We start from the raw sequence: 24,452 nt of genomic DNA on the forward strand, positions 1-24,452 counted from the left end.
TAGTGTCACTCACATTTCAGAGATTTAAAAAAAAAAAAATTTTTAGCAAAGGATCCAGCAGAAAATCCTATTGGAACAAATGCTTTTCAGGGTCTTTTCCCACTTTCTGGTTTAATTAGTTAATAAGATAAACAATTTTTGAGGGGGAAACAGAGTGAAGAGGCTCTGTAGCTTTTTATTTTTTTCTTTCTTTCAGGTCCAAAATGCTACATCTGAAAACTCCCAGCGTTTTTTGTTGCGTTGTGGGGCTTTAAGGTGCTGGATTGGCGGGGAAGAAGAGGATCTTTCATTACCAGCGCTTGTTGCCATGTTATTCCTCCGATTCTCTGTAGAACCCAAACCTTCCCCAAAAAGATAATAATGGCAAGACTGGATGTACACGTTCACAGTCCCCTCACAAGACCCGGGCCCGAAGGGACCATGTGATGGGAGAAAATGTGTTGGTGGTCTGCAGCACTGGCAGCCTTCATGCATACACACATGGATACACACATTCAGGATCCTAACCCCCTTCCCCCCAACATCCTGCTAATTGGACCAGGGGTAAAAAAAAAAAAAAAAAAAAAAAAAAAAAAAAAAGAAAGAAAATAGGTGGGGGAAGAGGGTGTGATTGTGACATCTTTTTTTTTTTTAAACCCCTCAAATGTTCCAAAGATATAAAAAAGCCTCCATATCCTCTGTTACTTGACCAGCTCCTGTGTTTAAGATTCAAACTTTTATTGTATAATATCTCTTCAATCCAATTTGTGTCCCGGTTTCATGCTATTTTGTGCTGCAGGCGTCAGTGAATTCCTTTATAGCGTTACAGAGTGAAGAGTCCAGCAGTTCCCACTGCAGAGATAAAGGAGACGAACATCTCTGCATGGTCAGCCTCCGTCAGAGGGGCCAGATCACCTGGAGAAAACAGCTGACCGGTTAAGCAGCTTTCAGCATCTATGCACCACAAATTTGGAACAAACTTCCAGAAAACTGTAAAACAGCTGAAACACTGACGTCTTTTAAATCTCAACTAAAAACCCACCTGTTTAGAATTGTATTTGAAATGTAATCAATTACAAATTTATTGATGGAACTTGACTTAATGATTGATTCTATGTTGCGTTGTGTTTCTGTGTTTGTAATGATGTAAAGCACTTTGAAATGCCTCGCTGCTGAAATGTGCTATACAAATAAAATTTGATTGATTGATTGATTAAAACGTGGCCTCTGCTACAATGAGGTGACATCAGCAGCCGGTGCCATTTCGTAACACCGCTGTAATCGCGAATATTTGGTAATTAATAGCAAATTTCAACAAAGGCACTGAGAAGCTTCTTACAACTTTGATAATTTAACGATGCGTCACCTAAACTAATAATAATTTTCTCTCTGTGTTGTCTTAAAGAAAACGGAAACTCCTGAAGGTGAGCTTGAGAGGCGGCTCGGTCGCTTTCAAAACACACAACCGGAACCTAATTATAAATGTTTTTTTCTTTTCTTGATTGTTCCCAGAGTATTGGTTGGTGGCAATGAGGTGCTGCTGCTGCCAAGATCCTTTTCAGGGATTTATTGCAATGATGAAGAATAAGAGAATAAACATCGTGGACAGTTCTCTTATGGAGACAAAGTAGGCGCGACACTTTATAACCTTGTCAGGAAATCAGGGGGGAAAAAAACTACGGCGAGTGGGAAGGGGGGGGAGTGGATTTTAAAAAGAGAAACGTAAAAAATTCCACTCAAATTGTCACCTTGGCTTTTGCATTGTGGGAAATCTAAAATTAAAACCCTCACTGTTTTGACAATTAGCCAATTTGCGCAGGTCTACGAGTGAGGAGACAAAGGCAGCGGCGCGGCTGCACCTGCCCCATCTTTGGAGGCCGTGTTGGTGTTTGTGTGTGGTGGTGACTGTGGGGGTGGAGGTGGGAAGGTGTGTGTGTGTGTGCGTGTGTGTGGTGGTGACTGTGGGGGTGGAGGTGGGAAGGTGTGTGTGTGTGTGCGTGTGTGTGTGTGTGTGGTGGGGGTTGGGGGCTGCAAAGCAATCCTCCTCACACATCATTTGTAGAAATTCCAACTATTTCCTAATTCAAGTCTCTAATGGGAGACGCTGCAGCTTTTCCCTCGTGGGAATCTTTTAATCTGTTGAGCGCGTGGCTGCTCAGAAGTATGTCGGCACCTCGTTGTCTGTTTGTGTTGTGACGCTTCTTCCACCAATATCTAGAGAATAAAAATAAAAAAAGGGAAACTTTTCTCTTCTAAAACCCTATTTAAATTTCCTAATGACTGCCACGTCTTGGTTCCGGTTCCTGGTTCTTCGCGTTTTGCCTTTGACTCGTCGAATCGTGATCTTCCTAGTCTGACGAGCTTTGACTCTCAGCCCCGTGTCTTCACTCACTCACTCACTCACTCACTCACTCACTCACTCACTCACTCACTCACTCACTCACTCACTCACTCACTCACTCACTCACTCACTCACTCACTCACCGTTTCCTGTCGGTGAAAGCAGCGATCACAGCAGCCAACCACGCTAAGAGCTTCCTCACCAGGCTGCTTTATACGAGGTAAAACAGTCATGAAATGCATCATAACATCATCTGCAGCGACACGTCATGAAAAAAGAAAGACACTTTGCAGCCACTTACATATCATATAGGCACATTTGTTTAAAACACGTTTCACAAATGTTTAAGATATTTCACAACAACAGCACCAATAACCTTTAGATTGGTTTATCAACCACGCTAAAACATTCATCCATACATTACTTTCCCCAGCTATACAAATCATCAATTAATTACAGATGTCGATATTTTACAATAAAATAACAACTTTATGGTACAATTCTCAATCGGTGTTTTTACACAACAGCAGTAGCATTCACTCTCTTGTCTGAACTTCAACTTTATTTTTTGCTTGTTTTTTTTTTTTTCTTTTCAAGACAGGAGATGGAACTGTATTGTCGGAAACCTTTCCTCCAAAACGACGCCGCTTACATTGTCTCCTCTCAGGTGTGTGTGTCTGCTCCTGTCATCTGGCACAGGACACACACCTGCATTAATCTCAGGAACACAGTGGGGGGTAAAATAGCATTTACAAAAACAAAAGGGTGGGGGGAAATAATAATAATAATAGGCATACTGCATTTCTGGTGGCAAAAATTCAGCAGAGAAGAGTAATGCTGTTGAAATCGTCACAAAACAGAAAAATAACAGTGAACATTCCACATGATCACATTGTCTCTACAAGCTGGTTCATCCTGAAGCATTAGAAAACCCAAGCTGCGTCTGTGCGTCAAAAGCGCTGGATTATGAGTTTGAGACTGGCTGTGCAGCAGCTTTCACTCACAGGCGCTTTCCTCCTCCCTCAGAAACTCCCGTTTTATTCATTCGCGCCTCCGCAAATAGGTTTTAAACGCTCCGATGGGCTCACTAGATCACACAAGCTGCTTCGCTGCTCGGCTATTTCTGCCCTGCGTCTTCTCGCCGCGACGTGCTGCATCGAACCAACAATTCCGACGGGTGAAACGCAGTTTAGATAGAGTGCCAATTACCTTAAATATTCTACTGCCTGTCTAAGACTTTGCTGCTGTGCAGCAGCGTAAAGCGCTTGCTTTAACTGGCCTGGACCTTTTTATGCTTCAGACTGGCTGTGTTAATTCAGAATGTGTGGCAGAGAGATCATTTCTTTAACCAAAAAAAAAAAAGTAAAGATTTTTTGCATCCAACTCACCCTGCCTTTCTGTTTCCGTATAAATATTTGTGTGAAGATTTGTGCAAAGTCCTTTCACTGACATCCGTTTTTTGTTTGGCGAGCGAATGTCGTTTGTTTTCTTGGTTCCTCCTTCGCTCCTTGTACAAGGTGCCAGATGTGCAGGAATACATAAGCTTGTTAGAGAAGGTGACACTGACAAATGACAGACACTTGGTAAAAACCAAACAAAGATGGGAACAGCTAATAAAACTAATGAAACGCTTCCAGAAGCAAACAGGAATCCGTACGAGAGCAAAACCACAAACCATCATTCCAGAGTCTTCTTGTCCATGGATTCTTTGCCATTGGTCCGCGAGTAAGGCTCAAAGGCAGAGGAGCTCAGGTAGCGTGCAGAAAGCTCCTGCAGGTTGCCAGCCAGCGAGCCGGCCATGGAGAGGGGATTGGACGAAATGCGGGTGGCCACGCCACTGAGAATGGACGGCATTGGGAAGCTGAAAAAGCCGTGAGCGGACGGCGGGCTCTGCAGCCCCGCCACCGTCCCTGACGAGGTGACGGCAGGCAGCGGAGGGCTGCCGCCAGCCGTCCCAGTGCTGCCTCCGCTGCTGCTGCTGCTACTGCTGCTGTTGCTGGCCATGGCGATGGAGGGGGGGCGCAGGGCAGAGCCGCAGTGGGGCAGGAGGCCCGGCAGGCCCGGCGGAGTCAGCAGCCGCCCCTGCTCCAGCAGTCTGAGCACGCTGCACGTGGCGGCCGTCTCCGAAACCACCGAGCGCAACTCCGAGTCCTTCCCCTGGTCCTTCTTCTGCTTTGTGCGGCGGTTCTGAAACCACACTTTTACCTGGAAGAGAACACGAAGGGAGAGCGGTCAGAAACATGGCACTGCAGATACTCGAGCTACACGCAGCAAACATGTTGGTAACTTTACAGCAAGCTGACCCGGAAGTGTTCTCACTCAGTACGGCTGTCCTGCGATTTCACAATCTGATCGTCTTCCAGGATGTAGATGTTTTCCTGACCAGTGTACCCTCAGAGTTCACTTCAACACTTTATACTTTATTTTTATTTCTCCACCATTACATTCTACATAGAGCCTTCAAGTACTCACTGATGTATGTAATAGTAGTTACGCACAAATGCAGGCCCTTCCATACATAGGAGGATTGTAAGCAGTAAAAACAAACCAGTAGGAATTGACCTAATTCCCTCCCAGAGGTACAAAACCTATTGTAGGAAATTAATTCAATCAAAACTTGCCTAGAGATGTCCTTTCACATGCTAACCACCTCTTAATTTGATCAGCCAAAAATACAACAAAGGTTTACGCGTGGCTTGAGATCCAAACTCCCCGTCAGCTTGTGATAACACACACACACACACCCCCCCACACACACACACACACACACGCACACACACACACACACCCTTCTTTTCTGGGGGGAGGAAGCACATTTACAGCTTAAGCAGTTCATCCAAATGTCTGCAGTTAGAAGCTCTGACAGGGTCGCTACACGTTTTAGTGTCACGAGAAAGCTGAAATGTATAATGTGGTGAAAGTCAAATCAGCATTTTCAGCTAAATGAGTAAACGCTACCTCTTAAACTGGACATGTTAAAGAGGTCATTTCAGTTGTTTTACATATTTTTAAATTTTGAGTGCATTCAATTCTATGCCGCACATTTAGAAACCTGGTATTTAGAATTTGTTTTTTGTTTTTTTTATGCTGTTATATTTAATTAGGAAAATGTGATATGTCATATCTGTATTTATGTATTTCTGAAACGCGTTGAAACTTTTGCTTGTATAAAATTGAATTAGTAACTGATCGGTCAGATTTAGGTCTGTCTGAAATGTGCACAGTTTAGTGTGAAGAGTATCAGAGTGAAACAAATACTGCATTTTAATTCATCGATATTTTTGTTCTGGTGCAAAAAACCCCCCCAAAACAAAACAAAAAACAGGCAACTAACAGCAACCACCTGGCAACCACATTGGCCACTTAGCCAATCACACTGGAATATTTTCCACTTCTCTTCAGATGTGACTTAACTCTACACAGGCTGTGGGGGAACCAGAGGGGAGACGTGGAAACCACTCAGAAGACGCTCCGGGGCAAAAGGAAAAAAACACGGCGTAGCCGGTAGGTTCACGCAAAGATAATTAAGTGTGTACAGGAAATGGCGGTCATTCCTCCATATAATGGCCTCTTAGCGCCAAAATGACAAAACGCTAATTTTGCCACCTTGTTATTAAAAGGCATCTCGTCGGGACAAGAAGCAGATGCTGAGAGAACATCCCGGCTTTGTCCCGTCTAAATTGGGAGCAAAGGTGTTTGGATTTTTTTTTCCCCTTTTGCCTTTTGTGAGCAGAAATAACCGTCTTTACGCTCCACACTTATTTAGAACACGTCTGCTAAAAGCAGCCGCTAAATGAAAAAATAGGAAATGTTAAAGCTCTAAAAAAAAAAAAAAGTTTGAGGAAACAGTTGTAAGTTCACCCCGACTGGTGAAAAACACCCAGACCGTTAATGAGGGTGGATTGTTTGCTGTCGTCTGTTGTTTTGGTAGAATAGGCTGACCTTACGCAGACCTTCTCTCAAGGTCAGGCTTCTTCAGTCCTGCTGAAACACATTAACCCCAAAGGCCAAGCCGCTGATTACGGCGCTGTTAGCAGCTTTCAGCGTTTATCGCGACAAAAGAGTTTAACGAAATACAAAAATAACAAATAATAAAAAAAAAGATCAAATAATTACAAATGTTTTATCACTTTAAAAAAAAAAAAACCTTGACAAAGTAGCCCACGTCGCAGAGAATGAACAGATAATAGCGATGATGAAGTCAGTGCTCTTCACCTACAATTAATACCGGGTTAGATGCTGCTGTAGACTCTACATGAGTGCAAAGTTTCACATGACTGTGATCTCTTTTAAAACCTTGCTTTTTTTTCTTGCTTTTTTTTAGCCAGAAACATTAGCAACAAACTGCATAACCGCATGAACAAAATGCTCCAACCCAAAATAGACACACTTGTCAAAAATACTGTAAGAAGGTGCAAAGCTGTATGTATGTCTGCACATGTAACCTAACATATGTACTCAGATGAGCCACCAGAAAGAGTTTGTTGGGTTTTTTTAACACAGGGACCCAGGGAATCTTATCTCATTATTACCAAACTGAAATTTGAATAACCTGTCTTTATATTACAAAATAATTGCACATTAGAGGAAGAAAGCTCCTTTAAAGACAAATAGTTTCCTTTCAGAAATAGAGAATCTGTGTGCTGTTTGGTGCAAAAAAAGGAGAAAAAAACACAAAGTAAATAGCTTTTGTTAGGTGTTTTGATTTTCTCTCTCTCTCTCTAGTTTAACATTTCAAGACAAAGAAATGCAAGTGATAAGAAAAAAATAAAAATAAAAAATAAAAAACGAAAGGCAAACAAACCTGAGTTTCAGAGAGATTGAGCTGACGGGCCAGTTCGGTCCGCTCCCTCCCAACCACATACTGACACCTCTGAAACTCCATCTCTAAGCGATAAAGCTGCTCTGCAGTGAAGGAGGTGCGCGTTCGCTTTGGCCGGTCCAGATCCAAACCTTTTGGCAGGATGATTTCTCGGATAGAGCCTTTAGCATCTGCAACATGGAGAACTTTGATTCAACAAAAAGAACCCAGATAATAATTGATTTCAATTTCTATTGTTATTATTATTATTACAACTACTACTAAACCTATCCTGAATATAACTGAATAAAAAGTTTAATATGAAGTAACTTGAGCCATTAACGGTCAATAAAGTCTTTCTAAACAGTTTCTGAATTGCAACTCTGGCTTTAAGGAGAAGCACAAAGCACATAGAAACAATAAAAATACAAAGACCCACTGCGTTTCAGAAATGTTACAAAATAAAAGCTGTGAGAAAAATAATTCCTGTGTGAATATATTTACATTCTTCGTAAATATATTCGTTGATACTCTAATTAATAATTAATGCTGTAAAATATTATAAGAATCTATTATTAGATTTTCAGTGATACTTAAAAATGTTCACATTGGTTCACTTCATATTTGCTCCAAATTTATTTATCACTTTTTTTTTATGATTAATAAATACACCGGTATCAGAAGGTGGACGTCTGCAAACAAAATACAAGGAACAAAATACTTTATTGATATTTTTGCCCTAAAAGTAAAGCCTTGTTGGTAAATTCAAATAAATGTTAGCCTGAATAAAATTCCTTTCTGACCCACTGACGTTATTCAAATTAAATGAATAACAATTTCTTGACACTGAAAATATATAAATATAAAGTATTACAGAATACTTTAATGCATTTTATTATTGTTCAAATATTGGCTACAGTTTATTGAGATTTATCCTGCTGGAATTGAAACACACTACATTAATAAATGTGCAAATAATGCTAAGGAAATTGTAATAATCAGGATAAATTATGTGGGATAATTCAAGTAAAATTATGTCGACTAATGATCTCGATAAGACATCGAGATAAATTATCATTAAATGATCAATTGTTTTATCATTTAAAGAAAACTTAGCCCATAAATCTGAAATTAGTTTACTTAAGAATTCATCTATATACATATTGCTTTTTTAATGAAATTACATTAATCACTAAAATTTCCAAAACATTTGTTATTTTTCTTCTTTCTTTGACTGATTTCTATTTTACTCAGTTTGCAAGTCACATCAGACTTTATTAACACCTTGGGTTTATTTTGGTGATGCTTTAAATTTTGGCATATTTTTGACTGTTTTCAGAGTGTGAAAATCACATAATTTCTTAAATCTAAACTGAGCTGACAAACAGGACCGTCGACAATCTAAAGAGAGAAAACACTAAGTGTTACCTCGGACAAGGATTCTCCGACAGTAGTCGGGATCCCCCGCGTTCCCCCTGTTCTTCTCACAGTTGTCCATGTTCCCAGACGGTGAAAAGGAATCCTGCTGTTCCTTAAGGAAGCCTTTGGATAGGTTGCCTTGGGAATCTTTACTGTCCTTTCCCTCCTTTAGTCTGTTCTTCAGTACCATCGCTTCTGTCTCTTGGTTGTACCTAACCTCCATGCTCGGATTATCCTCCTGGACCGGAGGCTCGCCTCCTTTTGTCAGGTACAAAAAAAAAGAAAAAGGATTTCAGAGGATGTGAATTGTCACTGACCAAACTCCCTTATCCAATAATCATGGACTTCTCAGTGAAACTCGACAGTAATTTAGTGCCCCCCTTTCCTCGTTACATAGACGTCGGGCTGATAGATTATCTCCAAATGATCGTAGCGATGGATGCACACTCGCTGTTTCAACTGATTACAGTAATTTTGCTGCCTCCACATTAGTGTAACCTCATGAATACACTAAACTGTTGGTGAAAATAGATCAGGTCTTGATAGAGGGTTTTGCTCGTCCCGTCCCCTCGGCTTGCCCGTTCTCAGCCCATGGAGTCAAGACAAATGACTGGCCTTGTCTTGCAAACCGCACAACCTTGGACACACACAATCACCGAGGTAGAAGTCTTCCAGAGCCGATAAAAGTTCCCAGGCACTTCAACCCTCCATCTGCAGAGTGCAGGCAGACATTTTCCCCGCCGACTCCCTTCCAGCACACCTGATTGTCACAGCATGTCGGCAAACTTTGATCCCGTTTTTTTCTTTTTGGCAATCAGCGGAACCGTGAAATGTGTAGATCTCACCACTATGCCATTGGAGGAACTGGTAGAGAGCCAGAAGAGTAGAAAGCGAGAAAGAGATGAAGGAGGTGGGGTGGGGAGAGAGGTAGAGACAGAGAGAGAGAGAGAGAGAGAGGAGATAAGTAAAAAGGATGACTAACAAATCCTCATTGAGCAAAATGTATAAAGGCGATGGCAACCCAACCTGTTCCTCCGCCACCGCAACGCCGGATTCCCCTGAAACTGTGTCAAACTTCCTCTTTTTCTTTCCCTGCCATGTGTTCAGTGAGAGAAAACCAGCAGCATCCTGTCAATGCCTCGCCCTGCAGTGTTCCTATAAGACTGCACCCCTGAAGCCGCACTCGGCTCTTATAATCTTAACCTGCATATTTTAAAGCGAAGAATAGAGGAACAAAACTTGTCATTAGTGCCTAGGCTGTCTCCACTCCCGAGCTCACACGTATACCCCTGGAATGGCCCCTGCCTCTCTCTTCCACTCACCCTCCAGCCCACAAACTACTCACCCAACCACCAACTCTTAGCTATTTTCATTGTCAGTGCAACAATAACTCTGAACACAGCAGTGGCCAGTAATCCAATAAGACCATTGATTAGGCCACAATGATTCAATTCAAAGTGGTGGACTAGTGCAAGGAACAGTCTCTTGCCCTTCTTGTCACCTTAGCTGGCAAAAAGCCCTCTTCAAGCTGCACCCCTCCTTGAGTGCCATTCATTGCTTTATGGGAAACGGAGAGGAAAAAGAGTGAAAGATGGCAATTATCTAATTGGACTATTAACAAACAAATCTGTAGTGTGGCTGCCCGGCAGCAGTCTCAAGGTGGGTTTAAGGCCTGCTGGCCTATCTTTATTCACGCTCTGTTTTGGGGGTCTGGTGCACGGAGTGGAGCAGGGTTCTTTGTTACGGAAAGGTAAAAAGAAAGCTAAATAGGGAGCGACTGAGGGAGAAGCGAGCTCCAGTCTGGGAAAAACAATGAAGACGCACCATCTTTCCCTGTAAGTGTTTTACAACAGTTGAGAAGAAAACCAAGACTCGACATCCCAAAAAGTCTTACACTCTGACTGCATGAAGAATACTCTTAGTATCCATTTATATTCGATAAATTGGAATACATTCTGATGAGGAGAACTTTTGAAAAATACAACCCTTATGCAGTTATTAATCCTACTTGTCGTTGTATTTCAGTATTAAAATTGTATTTTTTTTATCACACTAATGTATAACCTCTTTACTTTACAAGGGTGCTAGTGCCTATCTGCCATTGTCATTGGGTTAGAGACAGGGTACACTCAGGAGCGGTCAGCTGATATAACAGTCTAATCTTTATTGTTGTGTTTTCATTAGCCATAGGCAGAAAATTTGTCATATTTAGGGTAAGGGTTTAAAAAAATGTCAGTCTGTGTGTGTATTTATCTTATGTAATGTGCTTCATTTAGTGAATTGAGTTGTTAAAATAAATAAACTTTTCAAAAATATCTTAATATATGGAATTGATCTGCGTATAATAGGTCAGCATTCATATACACTCATCAGCCACTTTATTAGGTACACCTGTTCAACTGCTCATTGACGCCAGTGTCAAATCAGCAAATCACATGGCAGCACCTCAATGCATTTAAGCATGTAGACATGGCCAAGAGGATCTGCTGCAGTTCAAACTGAGCATCAGAATGAGGAATTTAAGGTGATTTAAGGGACTTTGAACTTGGTGTGGTTGTTGGTACCAGACAGACTGGTCTGAGTATTTCAGAAACTGCTGATCTACTGGGATTTTCACGCACAACCATCTCTGGGGTTTACAGAGAAAAAGTCCAGTGAACGGCAACAGTAACTTCCAATAACCACTTGTTACAACTGAAGTATGCAGAAGAGCATCTCTGAGCACACAACATGTCAAAACTTGAGGCGGATGGGCTACAGCAGCAGAAGACCACACCTGGTGCCACTCCTGTCAGCTAAGAGCAGGAAATTGAGGCTACAATTCACACAGGCTCACCAAACATGGAGAATCGAAGGTTGGAAAAACGTTGTCTGGTCTGACGAGTCTCGATTTCTGATGCGACATTCAGATGATAGGGTCAGAATTTGGCGTCAACAACATGAAAGCATGGATCCATCCTGCCTTGTATCAACAGTTCAGGCTGGTGGTGGTGCAGTGATGAGGGGGATATTTTCCTGGTATACTTTGGGCCCTTTAGTACCAACTGAGCATCGTGTCAACGCCACAGCCTACCTGAGTTTTGTTGTTGACCGTGTCTGTCCCTTTATGACCACAGCGTACCCATCTTCCGGTGGCTACTTCCAGCAGGATAACATGCCATGTAATAAAGCGTGAATCATCTCAGACTGGTTTCTTGACCACAACAATGAGTTCCCTGAACTCGAATGGCCTCCACAGTCACCAGTTCTCAATCCAACAGAAAACCTTTGGGATGTGGTGGAACGGGAGATTCGCATCATGGATGTGCGGCCGACAAATCTGCAGCAACTGCGTGATGCTATCATGTCAATATGGACCAGACTCTCTGAGGAATGTGTCCAGCACCTTATTGGATCTCTGCCATGAAAGATTAAGGCAGTTCTGAAGGCAAAATGGGGTCCAACTTGGTACTGGCCAGGTGTACCTAATAAAGTGGCCGGTAGTTGTATATTTATGTACATTGGTTTTTGTTTTAGAGGAAAACATCTGAAATTTGATGTAGAAAGAGCTGCAGTATTTTCCCTCAAGGAGAGCTTCAAGTCACTGCTACATTTTTTTCTGCTCACAGAATTTAGCACTCCTTATTTTGGAATCTTTGTAAATCGGGCCCATAAAGTTACATAAAAAACTTAATTATTAAATCCACTGTAGAACGTTTTGCTTGGTAATGGCAAGTTCAAGATGTCTTTCATACGGAGAAACTACTCACTTGTATTATCTAGTGAGTAGTTGCCAACACTCACTTGCAACTACTCATGTATTGACCAGGCGTGATTTTGACACGTCAAACTGTCTTCACATCTTTAAGATCCTGGAGATCCCATGCACTCTGATCTTGAGTTATTTTGAAGGATTTTCAGTCAGGGGTTGGTTTAGTGCATTGACTTGGTCGTTCTAACAATTCTACTTTCTTTCTGAAATATCAATTTATAGTTTTTTTTTTTGGCTGTGTGTCTGGGACTCATGTTTCAAATTCAGATTCTTGCCTGATTTTCCTTCAATTATTTAATGCCTTCCAGTGCCAATGTTGTGCAAGAGTCCACACCGTGGTATCTCCACTTGAAAACTTCAGTTTGTAGGAGTGATGTGAGGACCACACTATACTTCCCTCTTACTTCACTGGCTTGTCCAACTCTTCTGTACCGTTAATCAAACTGCTAGTCTTGAACAATGAGTGTGCAGGGACACCGTTGTGGTTAAGAACATTACTGAACATTACTGTTAAGAACATGCTGCTATTTCCGAGTCTTTGTGAAGGTCCATGTGAGTGATCCTTCACTGTTGGACAACTCCTTTGATCATTATTTTGAGCCATGTGTCAGACATCTTCCCACGGGTATTTGGCTGCTCTATGAGGGTACAATGCCGCATTTCGTTGTGTCTTGTGTCTTCTAAACTTTAAGTCAAAAAATGTAGCGGGTTATAGATTTTGAACCTAAATGTGTGAGATAAACTTACAGTGGTGAGTTGTGTTGACCTTTTATTGATTTTGTCAAACCTCCAATAGTTGAATAAATTAGAATTTTTAGGTTAGCACTTAAAAAACTGAAAGTAGAAAAAGACAGGAGTGGGAACCATTTCCCAGAATGCGTAGCGGCATGTTTTTGGTATCCGGAGATGGAAGTGCGTTACATTGATCTGACTCTTGTGTGTTAAAGCGAATGTTTATTTTAATGCAATTTTCATTTACAAAGCTTGAGAATAATGTTCTGTTCACACTAAATGTTTTCTTTTTTTTTTAAAAATCGCAATTATTTATTTATTTATTTATTATTTTTTGTTTCAAGTTCTACTGTGTTTTTACCTCAGTTCAGGTCTTGTCGTAGTCTGTTCAGTTCCCTGTATTAATAATTGCATGAAAAGTCTTGCCCTATGAATTAATTACTTTAATTAATTAAGAGTCTGCTAGGAATGCTAAAGCTGGTTAGCATGGTCACATATGACAGCAGATAAACTGTTTCCCTGGAACAAGTTGTTTCTCATCCATTAGCACATTGAGCATCACTTACACAAGGATGATTGACAGCACCGAGACCCTCCTCCTGGCTCTGATGGGTTGTTTTTGGTCAGGAGCATTTCTTCAGATGGCAACAGTTGCTCAGAGAAGAGGTAGAGGATTTTGATCTTTTCACAGATTGTCTGCCTCATACCATACTGTCACAACATGACGGCCTTTTTAACATGTAATAACATGTTTTAAAAAAGTTACATGCTGTACCTTTAAGGGTGACTTTTTACTGAGGTTATTGTATGACTTTGCTGATCCCTGGAAGATGCAGTGAATAAACTGGTGGATTTTGACAAGCTAATACTTTTGATTTTATTATGAAGTAAGCTTACACAAAGAAGTGCTATTACTGAGCTCAAAGAAATGCTAAACGGCTTGTACTTCTATAGTGCTTTGTCAAGTCCAGAGGACCCCCAAGCACTTTACACTACATTCTGTCTTTCACCCATTCACGCCCTCACTCGCACCTTGTAGCCACAGCTGCCCTGGAGCAGTCTGACTGATCAAAAAAAAAATCACAGAACTCCACAAACTAAACAATTAAAGAATTGTCTCCAAGGTTAATAGCTACTGGCGACTTGTATCAAGGGCTTCATTATGAACAATGTCTCTTTGTTATGAGAAAAAATAAAAAATATAACATTCCACCTATTTTCTTTTAGTTTGAACACCATTGTGTTCAAACTTACGGAGCCCCCTAGGGGACATTCCCTCGCAATAAGTTTCCATTCCCTCTTAAGAAAAAGGATTGAATTCCCACACAATACCTTTGCGTTCCCTCATAATTTTGTGCGAGTCGGTTCATGCGGCATCTTGAATGTCTAATGTCTTTGTGCTACAATATAATGTTTTTGTAAGGTACGTTGATATCTCGTTTTCGAGATATCAGAATTTTTATCTCTTTTTCTTTATTTTAGAAATGCACCACAAACTTATGTGCCAAATGCAAAAGCAAAACAGGCCAAACGTGGGTGTCCCATCTCTTTCCATCTCATAAACAGAAACTTTCTGCAAGAAGGAAAAGAAGAAAAAAATCTAAAACTATTTGGACTATGTTTGAGTTATTTTCACGGGATAATAATCCAGTATCTGATCGTGTCCTTTTTTTGTGTTCAAATGGTTTATAAAGGATCATTTTCATGCACAGAACCATCTCAACTTTACATAAACAAACATGAACAGTAACGGCCTGTTTGATATCAGTTTATAGACAATGTATAAACATGTTTTCGTCGAGGCTCTTCAAATCGATCCGCAATTTTAAACTGATATTTGTTATCACTGCGACTGTGTACAAAATAGACCGTGGTGCATTTGCTTATTTATTGCAAGGCAACGCGACATTTACTATGAGGGAATGCAATGTCCATGTCCCCTATATGAGGATTTGTAAAAACTAACTCTGGCTGAGGAAAGGAAACGGTTTTAGAACGAAAGCTTATTGGGATCCAGTTATTTTTGACGACCTTGGCTTTCGGATACTTTTTGCTTTTTCCTCTTCAAGCACATTAAAAAACAAACTAAAAAAAATGTATGCTTACGTTCCAATAAGATAAAAATCTAAAACAAAAAAATATGAATGAAGAGGTTTTAAAAATGTATGTCTCAATGCGTTTTTCTACAAATCTAAAATCATAGAGGCCTCCATTGCACCACTGCTAGACCGACAACAAGCCAGACAGACAGAGAGCTCTGCAAAAGTGACATCACCATAGATCAGCACTTATTCAGGAACATTATCTTCACTATTACAGGCATAATTCTAACCCAGGCTTCCACATCGTACTATTGCCATTTTTCATTACTTTTAAATTGGGCATAAGCAGTATTTTCTGAATATATTTATTGTTCCACCAAAATATTTGAATCTCCCCCTAATTCGCTCAGGCATGGCTCGGCTGAATAATGGCGCAAAATTCCTGCTTATTTATACAGAGGAAATGGTTACTTTTGTCACAAGACCCGCTGAGATTCCAACATCTTTATAATCCAGGCTCTGCTGCTGATTGTGCCACACGCAGTCACTTAAACACAGTCGGCAATTTCAGCCACTAGCGGTGTCAAAACAATAAAAAAAAAAAAGCAACACAATGACAAAATAGCCTGTGGTTATGGGAGTATAGTCTTCTACATCAGTTATGGATGAATATCTACCTGATGCCGCATGAGCAACAAATCCTGCTCACAGAGACCAGGTCGGATTCCTGCCGCAATCAGCCGTGTTTGTTATTATTGCAGAATTGCATATATTCACAACACTAACTAACATATTGTTAGTTCAGGACCGACCGATTGGGGCACGAGATCTTGGATTGCAAACGAGAGCAAACGCTCGGCGGGGCGGTCACACGGGTTCACTTTCATTTTGGAACATCCAAACTTCTTTTATTAAAAACGAAGGAACGTTTAGTGTGCAATCATCCAGCGTGGACTCCCATGCTTTGATGGCCAACAGAATGTGCTCCATATGTTACTTTGAGAAAGAAATATTTTTTTAAATGTGCTCTGTTAGTTTTTACCCCCATTTGCTCCACGTTGGCTTTTAATGGCCTTTTAAATAGAACCCAGGGCTACCTAGGCACCTTTGTTTGTTTTTTTTGTTTTTTTGGCAAAGCCAGTTTAGGTTTTCTAATACAAGGTGGGTTGCTGTGAAGAGTGTAGGCCTTGGAAAGCCTCGGTGTGTGAATAACAACACGGTAACTCAAGATGAATGGTTTTATTCAAAGCCCCGCTTTACGTTTACAAATGTGCTGATTATGTTCCACAGTGAAAGAGCAAGCTGTTCTTGAACCCACTAAATAGAGCGCTGGATTTGCTCTGCGGTGGATGGGAGCGGTGGTGGGGGGGCGGGGTGGGGGGGGGGGGGGTATGTGTACGCAGACAGATGAGCTCAAAATGTGTGGAGCGCTTTTTCTTTTTTTTTTTTTCACGACGACTGTGAGCATTTTATTTTCTTTTTAGCCAGCTTTTCTTTAGCTCAACATCTCCGTCGCCTTAAGAAAATATTGCATACAGACACTAATGCTGCGGCGGAAGTAATATTTGCCAACAAGCACAGATCCATCCAGGCACTTGAAGTTTGCACTTCAGCATGAAATTCTGAACACTTTTACCAGCTCACCCCATAATTGGGATTAATTATTGTTTGTATTGGTTGGGGCTGCTGATCTCAGGCCAGTGACCACGCCATTGTGATTGGGCTCTGAGGGTTCTCGGATAATCCTCTCAGCTAATGGCCAAAATAATAAGCACAAGCTGGCTGTAGCAGGGATTTAATGACGAGTGGCAGCGTTTCGGTGTGTGGCGCAGTGGATGGCTTCGCTGAACAGAAACGGCCCAGGGCGCACGGGAATCATTTCACTGCAACTTTTGCGTACAGACAGACAAAAAGTGAACACGCTACCCCTGCAGCCGCTATTGGAAATTTGGAAAAAATATGCAGTAGTTTTCTTAAAGAGCAGAATAGAAATATTGTTTAGTGTCCCATCGGTGGGGAAATTCAGGTCATAACAAACTGACACTCTAGACATGCTTAATATGGCAATCTATTTAGAAGAGTAAATACAAATGTGCTTTAGAAAGTTTTTCATCAAAAGGAATTTTGATGCCCAATAATTATTCACAAGACTGTGTTATTTATATTAAAGATTATTTTAATTCAACCAAGAAGTTTGCTTCTGATAGGAGATGTGACAGGTTTCTCTCAACAGATAATAAGAATATATACATTTTGAAAATAAAGGGCTTTTTTGTTTGACAGTTAATCTTTGGTAATGAGCTTCCAAGTCTTTGAGCTTTTCCTCCTAGTCAAAAATAAATATTTTGATTTTTTTTTTACATTTTTTATGAATACTTTAAGCCTTAATCTATCAGGAGTATGAGCAATTATGGGCTTAAATCTTAATGTAACCTTGTAATAAAGCTTGATTTGAAGCTGTTGTTTTTTGGGGTGATTTTTTAAAAGATTGTAGAAGCAACAGCGGCAGAACCGTCTCAGGTTCTGAAATAATTTGATGTTTTTTTAATGTGCAAATTATGACTGGACAAAAGACGCGAGTCAGAACCCAATCAGCATACAGTAACATGGAATAAAAGTCATTTTGTGAAAGCAGTGGTACGTCTTCTAGGTCATTTGTATTTACATCATTATGTGTAATTTAGCTTATTTTTAGACAGAAAACATCTCGGCGCTTTTGTACTAATTCGCTGTTGACATAGCAGTCGGCTTAAAACCTGCAACAAAGCTTTAGTAGTAATTGATTTTTTTTTTTTTTCTGTACATTTTCTGAATAGTTTTAAATGACACTCCTTTGTCCCGCCGACAGCAGCAGTAATTGTCGCAGGTGTAATTTGAGCAGCTCCTTTGTGTCCCTGCTACAGTTTCGTCCCCGCTAGCCGCCACGGCGCGCAACAAGACTGCGGGAGAAAGGGAATAAAAAAAATCATCACGAACGCTGGAAAGTCAACACGTTTTTTTTGTTGTTGTTGTTTTTTTTTTCTTTCATGCTCTACTTTTGCACCGTTAAAACCGACATGTGACAAAACAATCATTTCATTTCTTTCTTTTTTTACCCCCCAAGTGGAGCTAATATATTGGGGAGTGTTTGGAAACAGCGCAAGCTCGACTCCAAAGCTGCACTTCGCTGTTTAACATCGACTATTATTACTGCTGGGAGTCGAAGCTCTCGCGGTTTAAAAAGGACGTAATGAAGGGAATAACGTTCCTAAAGGAGCCTGTGTGTTAGAAGAGCACCATCCTGTGTCAAGATTATTTGTGTGTCTGTTTTTGACTCGCAAAATGTACCAATCAGATGGGTGTTCTTGGATAGAAAACTTTTTAAACTAATTTAATCAATGAACTGAACTGAGTGCATTATTTGTTAAATTACAGAATACATATGACTGAACTTAAAACCTACTTTTTTTGAAAGTACGCTGAGATGGCGTGTGTTTAAACTGAATTGAGCTACAAAAAAAAAGTGCATTTTCAATTGGTTTCAGCATGACACAGTAAAGCCATGAAGTGAAAAGTCCTGCCGATGAGGAAAGTTGAAATTTTAACTTTCCTGACTTTTGAAATTTTTCATTCCCACTTGAGTTGGAGTCCGATTAAAAACCGTCATTTTGGCACAGAAAGGCGTTCACTTTTTGTTCTGTCTTTTTAGACGGCGTCATAAAAAAAAATAGACAAGCTGACGAGTGTGAGAGCGCGGACCACCTCTGGTGACGGTGACTCAATCTGCGTGGAAATGTAAAGTTATGCAAAAACAAACATTAAGGAGGAAGAGCAAAGCCGGACCTGTAAGACCTTCACAGCTTCTCTCCCACCAGCTGCACCCAGATCTGTAAAAATCATCGCAGCCGTTTGTCAAGATAACAAACGTGACCGAGGGCGGGTCAGTGTGGATCCGAACCCAAACACTTCAGCTCGACATGACAAACATTCATTCGGATGATCTCACCTCTGGATTCTACAGAGAGGACGGAAACGTGTCAGTCGGTCCCGCAGCAACGAGGCCTGAAGGAGACAAAAGTTGGGATTCTATTTTAGGGATGGGAAACTTCATCAACAAGCATTGGCAATTTTGTCTATCGCTAATGCAACAGTTCATTTTTCTTTTTTAAAATTGTTCTGACTACCCAGCCTCACCTGCATCGTCACTCTCCTCAGCTGCAGCCCATCGGCATCGAGCCACGCCTTGGTGTAGCCAATCACCATGCCAGCCTTTTCTTATAAGGCCCTCCACCCAGGGCTCCATCTGCTCCCCGTTGAGCTTCAACTGGCCTCCGCCCCTTCTCCACCCTCATCCTCCCAGCTCCATCAGGCTTCCTACATTCCTTCCTTCAACCTCCACTCCACCACCAGTGTCTTGTTGTGGGGGGGGGAAGACGTCTCTAATCCTCATCATATAACTGCACATTCATGTTTGTTGCAAAAATCCTTTATTATTTCATGCCAATAAAACTTTAGAATTGCCGTTTTGTCTTTGTGGGAATCTCTTCGGGTTGGGGTTAAATGAACAGAAACTAAAATCAAATACAAGAAACATTTTTGTCCTTCAGGAACGTAATCAAAGCTACAAGTACTTAAAAATGAAATATGGAAAATGGAAAAAAAAAAAAGAAAGAGCACAGTGTTTTCATTTGATTATTTTTAAATAATTAAGCTAAATGAAAGAGAAAAAGCTATTTGAAGTTATTTTTTAGAGTCATACACAAGGATTGTGTAAAGATTAGACAAAAATGGGAAACAGTAAACCTCCAGCATTAATAAAACAGTTACAGTGTTAAAAATAACAGAGCCTGGTCTGTATCTTTAAGACTTAGAGAGTTTTGGTGCAATACAGCAGGATAATAACAGGAAATTTCTTCATTATCATTGCTGAGAAAAGGGAAAAGACAATGACAGATGGAATTGCAATTTAGTTTCTGTTTTAAAACTAACCCGTCCTTTCTCCTGAGTAGTAATAAAAAAATGTATAATTTTAATGTTTGCAACGAAAAGGAATGTGAAAAATAACCATCGGCAGCGATCTGAAACACTGAACCGGACGGGATTCTGGACACAACTCTATGGTGTCGTGTGACAGCCGTCCATCCACTCCCACATCCTCCCACTGGTTCCAGCACAACTCATGTACTCCATTCAAAAAATAATAATTTCCTGTGAACACAATCAAGCCTGTGATTAGATTGAACCTCGACATAAAACGAAAGGCGACGGAACACCACAGCGACACAAATTCTAGGTCACGACTAAATTATGTGCAGAACAGAAGCAAAGTTCAGAGAACAATGTTCACACAAAAGGAACGAGAGACGCTGGGAGACGAAACGGGAGTTAAACGCAGATGACATGACACATGACGGGTGGGAACGGCTCCAAAAGCACTCCTGAATCAGACGAGCTGAGCTGCTAAATCCCTGATCTGAACTTCTTTAGTATCTCTCGAGGCTCAAACTGAATTTTATTCAAACATACATGGGAGATCTGACATACAGTACTGGCTTATCTGATGCCAGTGTTGCAATTTGGCTTCAAATGTGAGATTGTTTTCAATCAGTGTTCACTCCGGATGGAGGCAGAGCTGCGATGGAGAAACCAGCCGGGGTTAGGATGCGGTGGCAGCGTTTAGGGGCGGAACACGGACGGCTGCAGTATCCATCACCGCTGGCGCGTTGACACCAAGTGTGACTTGGCTACTGTTATCACAACTGTTGCATATCTGCCTTGAGCTGCGTTTGTTTAGCAACGTTCATTTGACACTGTAGCGCAAGATTTCAGCAGCAGCTAAGCCAAGCTACCACTGACTGGATAACTGGGTCTGTATTAATAGTTGTGAAATGTGTCCTTTAATGTATTTGTCTGTCTGTACCTGACTGTTGACTGTTTCTCGTGTTCCTCTGTGTCCATTATGAGGGGTTTGGTCCTCCAGCTCCGCCTCACTTTCTTCTTCTTTTGTTCAGGGTCCTCCAGGACTATTATAAATATAAAGTTGTTCACTTCCTCTTCCCTTTTTGTTATTTGTTCCACTGGGAGGTTTTATAATTCAATGCGATCCTCTTTATTTACATTGTTATATTTTTTTGTCCTTCTGTATTAATGATAGGCGTTTGAATGTTTTCACTTGAATGATTATTACACCTTTATAGCATTTGACGATGCTAACATTGCTAACACTGTTATTTCGTACAAATCAGGCTGGAGAACTGAATCACGTGCCATGTGCTAATGCTAACATCTCCCGGTTGTCACGTTGAATAAACGGAGGTCGCCTCCGCACCCAGACTTGACGTCTTGCGGTTTGTCCGCGTTGCTCCTCTGGAGTTTAATCAAGGCTTAACGCCGTTCTTGTTTTCAACAGCCATGTATCGTGGACACGTCTTATAAAGTCCCCAAAAATGCCGTCAGAACTAAAAGGGCGACACAAACCTAAATTAGTTCACAAAAACTGAGCATTTCAGCATTTGACAAAAGATACTAATAAAACAAAACCGTACCTCATTAGCCGCATTGACTCCAGAGGAATAAAACTTGAACTTCTTCAGCTAGAACGGCCCTTGTGGCTCTAAGTGCGTCAGCCAATTCTTTCCCCGGGAAACACATGGTCCATGGAACGAAACAAAAGTTCCCCCCCACATTTGAATGCACCCTTAACCAAAACCAATGAGCTTCAACACAAATTTACTAAAGAACTACCACACATTCATCACGTAATGTTTTATATTAAATAAAATGTAACTACTGCAACCTTAAACCAAACAACAACAACAAAAAAAACCTGTATGTAAGAGCAACGCAGACGCTGCATAACAAAAAAAAAAGGGCCATCAAAAACCAGATGCTGCTGGACTGGCAGACTGAAGGAGCTGAACAGTTTCACAGAACTGCTCTTAAATGGACATTAAACTAGCCACAGTCGTTTTCCTGCTGATGCTCCAAATCAAAAACTGCTTAAGGAATAAAGAAACACAACAGTTTGTTTCCAGACATTAGAAGAGAGCAGCAGCAGATCCAGATGAGTAACTGCTGTACGAGGAGAAGTCTCGTCTTTTTATCGCTCTTCTCTTCAATAACGGTGAAACTTCTCTGAGTGGCTGCTGAACTTTGTTTTAACTTCACCCTCCCACGCCCCCACCTCACTCACCACGGAGAAACACCCGTCACACACAGAGAGACGATAACTCATTAGACTTAAAGAAAAAAAAAAAAACAGAGACAGCGGCAGTCAGACGTTGCAAATGAGTCTGAATGGGATTCTAAATTACTTATTTTACTTTAAACCAGCACAACATTTATCTAAAAAGCACAAGCGTTCACACCTCCTCAAATATTATGTCCTAAATACAAGAAAACGATTCATTCTGATAATGTTTCTTCTAATCAAAACATGCTTTTCATCTCACTTCGGCTCTAAAAAAAAAAAAAGAAAAAATGACCTTGGGGACTAATCAACTTTCAGTATTTAAAAAAAAAGTGTCTGTGCCAATGTGAAAAAAACATTTTATATACAATGTCTAAGTAGCTCTTGACACACATTTCTAAAGGCTCTGCAGTGCTGCATGATCCCAAAAGTTTAGATGTTCTGTCTCCTGGTGAAAGCTCTCACTCCTATGATCTAAATAACTTTGTCCTGATCTAAAAGCCACTCTGTCTAATAACTGCTGTAGGATTCCTAATTAACAGTATAAGCTTTGTGGGAATTTTAAATGACAGCTGAATAAACACTTTTCACACCAAACACCATTACGCCTCTAAGGCTGCTTGTTTCAAAACCTTGTTGTTGTTGTTGGGTTTTTTTTAAAAAAGGTTGTAATCAATTTTATTTTACTTTTTAGCAAATTCGGCAACAAAGGACACCAACCAAATCAAGGTTTTACATTCCCCCAGCGGTTCTGTCGCTCTTTGTTGCTAATGGCTTTATGCTACTGTACCGGCTGGTTCTTAAAAATTGAATCATTACCTATTTTGAAAAACTATAGCTTTATTCTGTATTGTAGCAAATGACTCGAAATGAAGCAACATGGTATTCTTTCATCATAAAGTTAGACCTACACTAAATGTTTGTTTTTTTTCCACTTGGAACTCTAACACAGACTTTTAATTGAAACAAACCGAGACGCACGAGCCTCTTTAATTCACAGTGCTTTTTTTTTTAATCATAATCAATCTCATTCGATTTAGATGAAAGATTCAATTTGCATTGTGAGAATTCGCTGTAATTTAGTTTGCTGGTGTAGAACCGGCAAACGTCACAACAGATATTATTTGTGCCACGAGACAAAATCAAAGTCTCAAGGCACTTATGAAACAGAAAGTCAATCCAATCGAATCACCCAGACGGATTCAAGTTCAATTACACACATTCCAGTTTGACCTTCAACCTATGATCAAATTGACTTTAAATCATTCAGGTTTCTCACAATAAACTCAAACCCACCAACAGTGTGAGGCCCTGAATTTCAGTTCCATGTAGTCCGACCGCGACAGACTGCGATCTGCCTGACCCAGACCGGTTCCAAAGTGCCAGATGATGGTCTCATTAAGGAAGCAGACTGACTCATGAAGCCTTCCCTTCACTCCTCAGCTTCCACCCTGAGCCTGCGGGGAGGAGCGGGGCGCCTTCCAACAGCGCCCCGCTCATGACTGGACGAGCGGCGGTCTGCTGCAGCAGGCCGCCATCAACCTTTTCAATAGTTTGCTGAAAACACAACAGAGGAGAACAACGGTTTTAGTGAGCAGCGACTGATCACACTTCTTACTTTAACTTCCTTCATGCTTTAGAACTATAGCCAAGAAACATGAAAACTGGGCGTTTGGTTGGTTTTTTTTTTGCATATATATATATATATATATATATGTCTGTGCAACATATATATATGTTGCACAGACAGGCGTACCCAGACACAGTGAGAGGTTCTTTAAGTATTTTTAAAGAGATGCCTTTTTTATCTACAACATTTCTGCTATTTAGTCAGTCTTTGCTGCGTGGCAGCAAACTGAAAGGTCATAATAATCAGAATCAATATTACAGTAATAGATTATGAGTAATTTGTCATTCTGCCATTCAGTTTTAGCTTCCGTGCCTTTTAATCATGGAAATGCGCTTCTCATGGTTCACAGATTCACTATGCGGGAACACCAGCAGTGCACAAAGAGTTGAGCAGTAGCGTTAAAGTTCAAATGGAAATTCCCTCTGGTGCTTTCAGTCTCTTTAGTACCAATGTCTTCTATATTCGTCTCATCTCTAGTCATACGATTTTCATCAAAATGCTGGAAATTATTTTTGACTAAAAATATGCAACAAACAAATAATCAGCCTCCCTATAGTGCTTGAGAAAAGCTTATCCTTTTTTTTTTTTT

The 24,452-nt window shown here is 40.7% G+C and overlaps 1 protein-coding gene across 1 annotated transcript; it reads right to left on the minus strand.

Annotated features, from left to right (window-relative positions):
* Nucleotides 1-2,622: 2,622 nt before the first annotated feature.
* vax1 (ventral anterior homeobox 1) lies at nt 2,623-21,679 on the minus strand. The gene is made up of 6 exons (XM_023327076.1): nt 21,590-21,679; nt 19,239-21,502; nt 19,051-19,106; nt 8,550-9,404; nt 7,125-7,312; nt 2,623-4,525 (listed from the first exon to the last, which is right to left on the minus strand). Exons 4-6 carry the CDS (start codon nt 8,761-8,763, stop codon nt 3,998-4,000), a joined length of 930 nt encoding a protein of 309 aa, XP_023182844.1. The 5' UTR covers nt 8,764-9,404; nt 19,051-19,106; nt 19,239-21,502; nt 21,590-21,679; the 3' UTR covers nt 2,623-3,997.
* Between the last annotated feature and the right edge of the window lie 2,773 nt (nt 21,680-24,452).

The sequence above is a fragment of the Xiphophorus maculatus genome, chromosome 22, assembly GCF_002775205.1.
Source record: "Xiphophorus maculatus strain JP 163 A chromosome 22, X_maculatus-5.0-male, whole genome shotgun sequence".
Lineage (NCBI taxonomy): Eukaryota > Metazoa > Chordata > Actinopteri > Cyprinodontiformes > Poeciliidae > Xiphophorus > Xiphophorus maculatus.

Coding starts and splice junctions, on each gene's coding strand:
- vax1 (XM_023327076.1), bottom strand. CDS start 8,763: ATGGAGGTTAGGTACAACCAAGAGACAGAAGCGATGGTACTGAAGAAC. Junction 7,313..8,549: donor TCGGAGAATCCTTGTCCGAG/GTAACACTTAGT, acceptor TCCATGTTGCAG/ATGCTAAAGGCTCTATCCGA. Junction 4,526..7,124: donor TCAATCTCTCTGAAACTCAG/GTTTGTTTGCCT, acceptor GTTCTCTTCCAG/GTAAAAGTGTGGTTTCAGAA.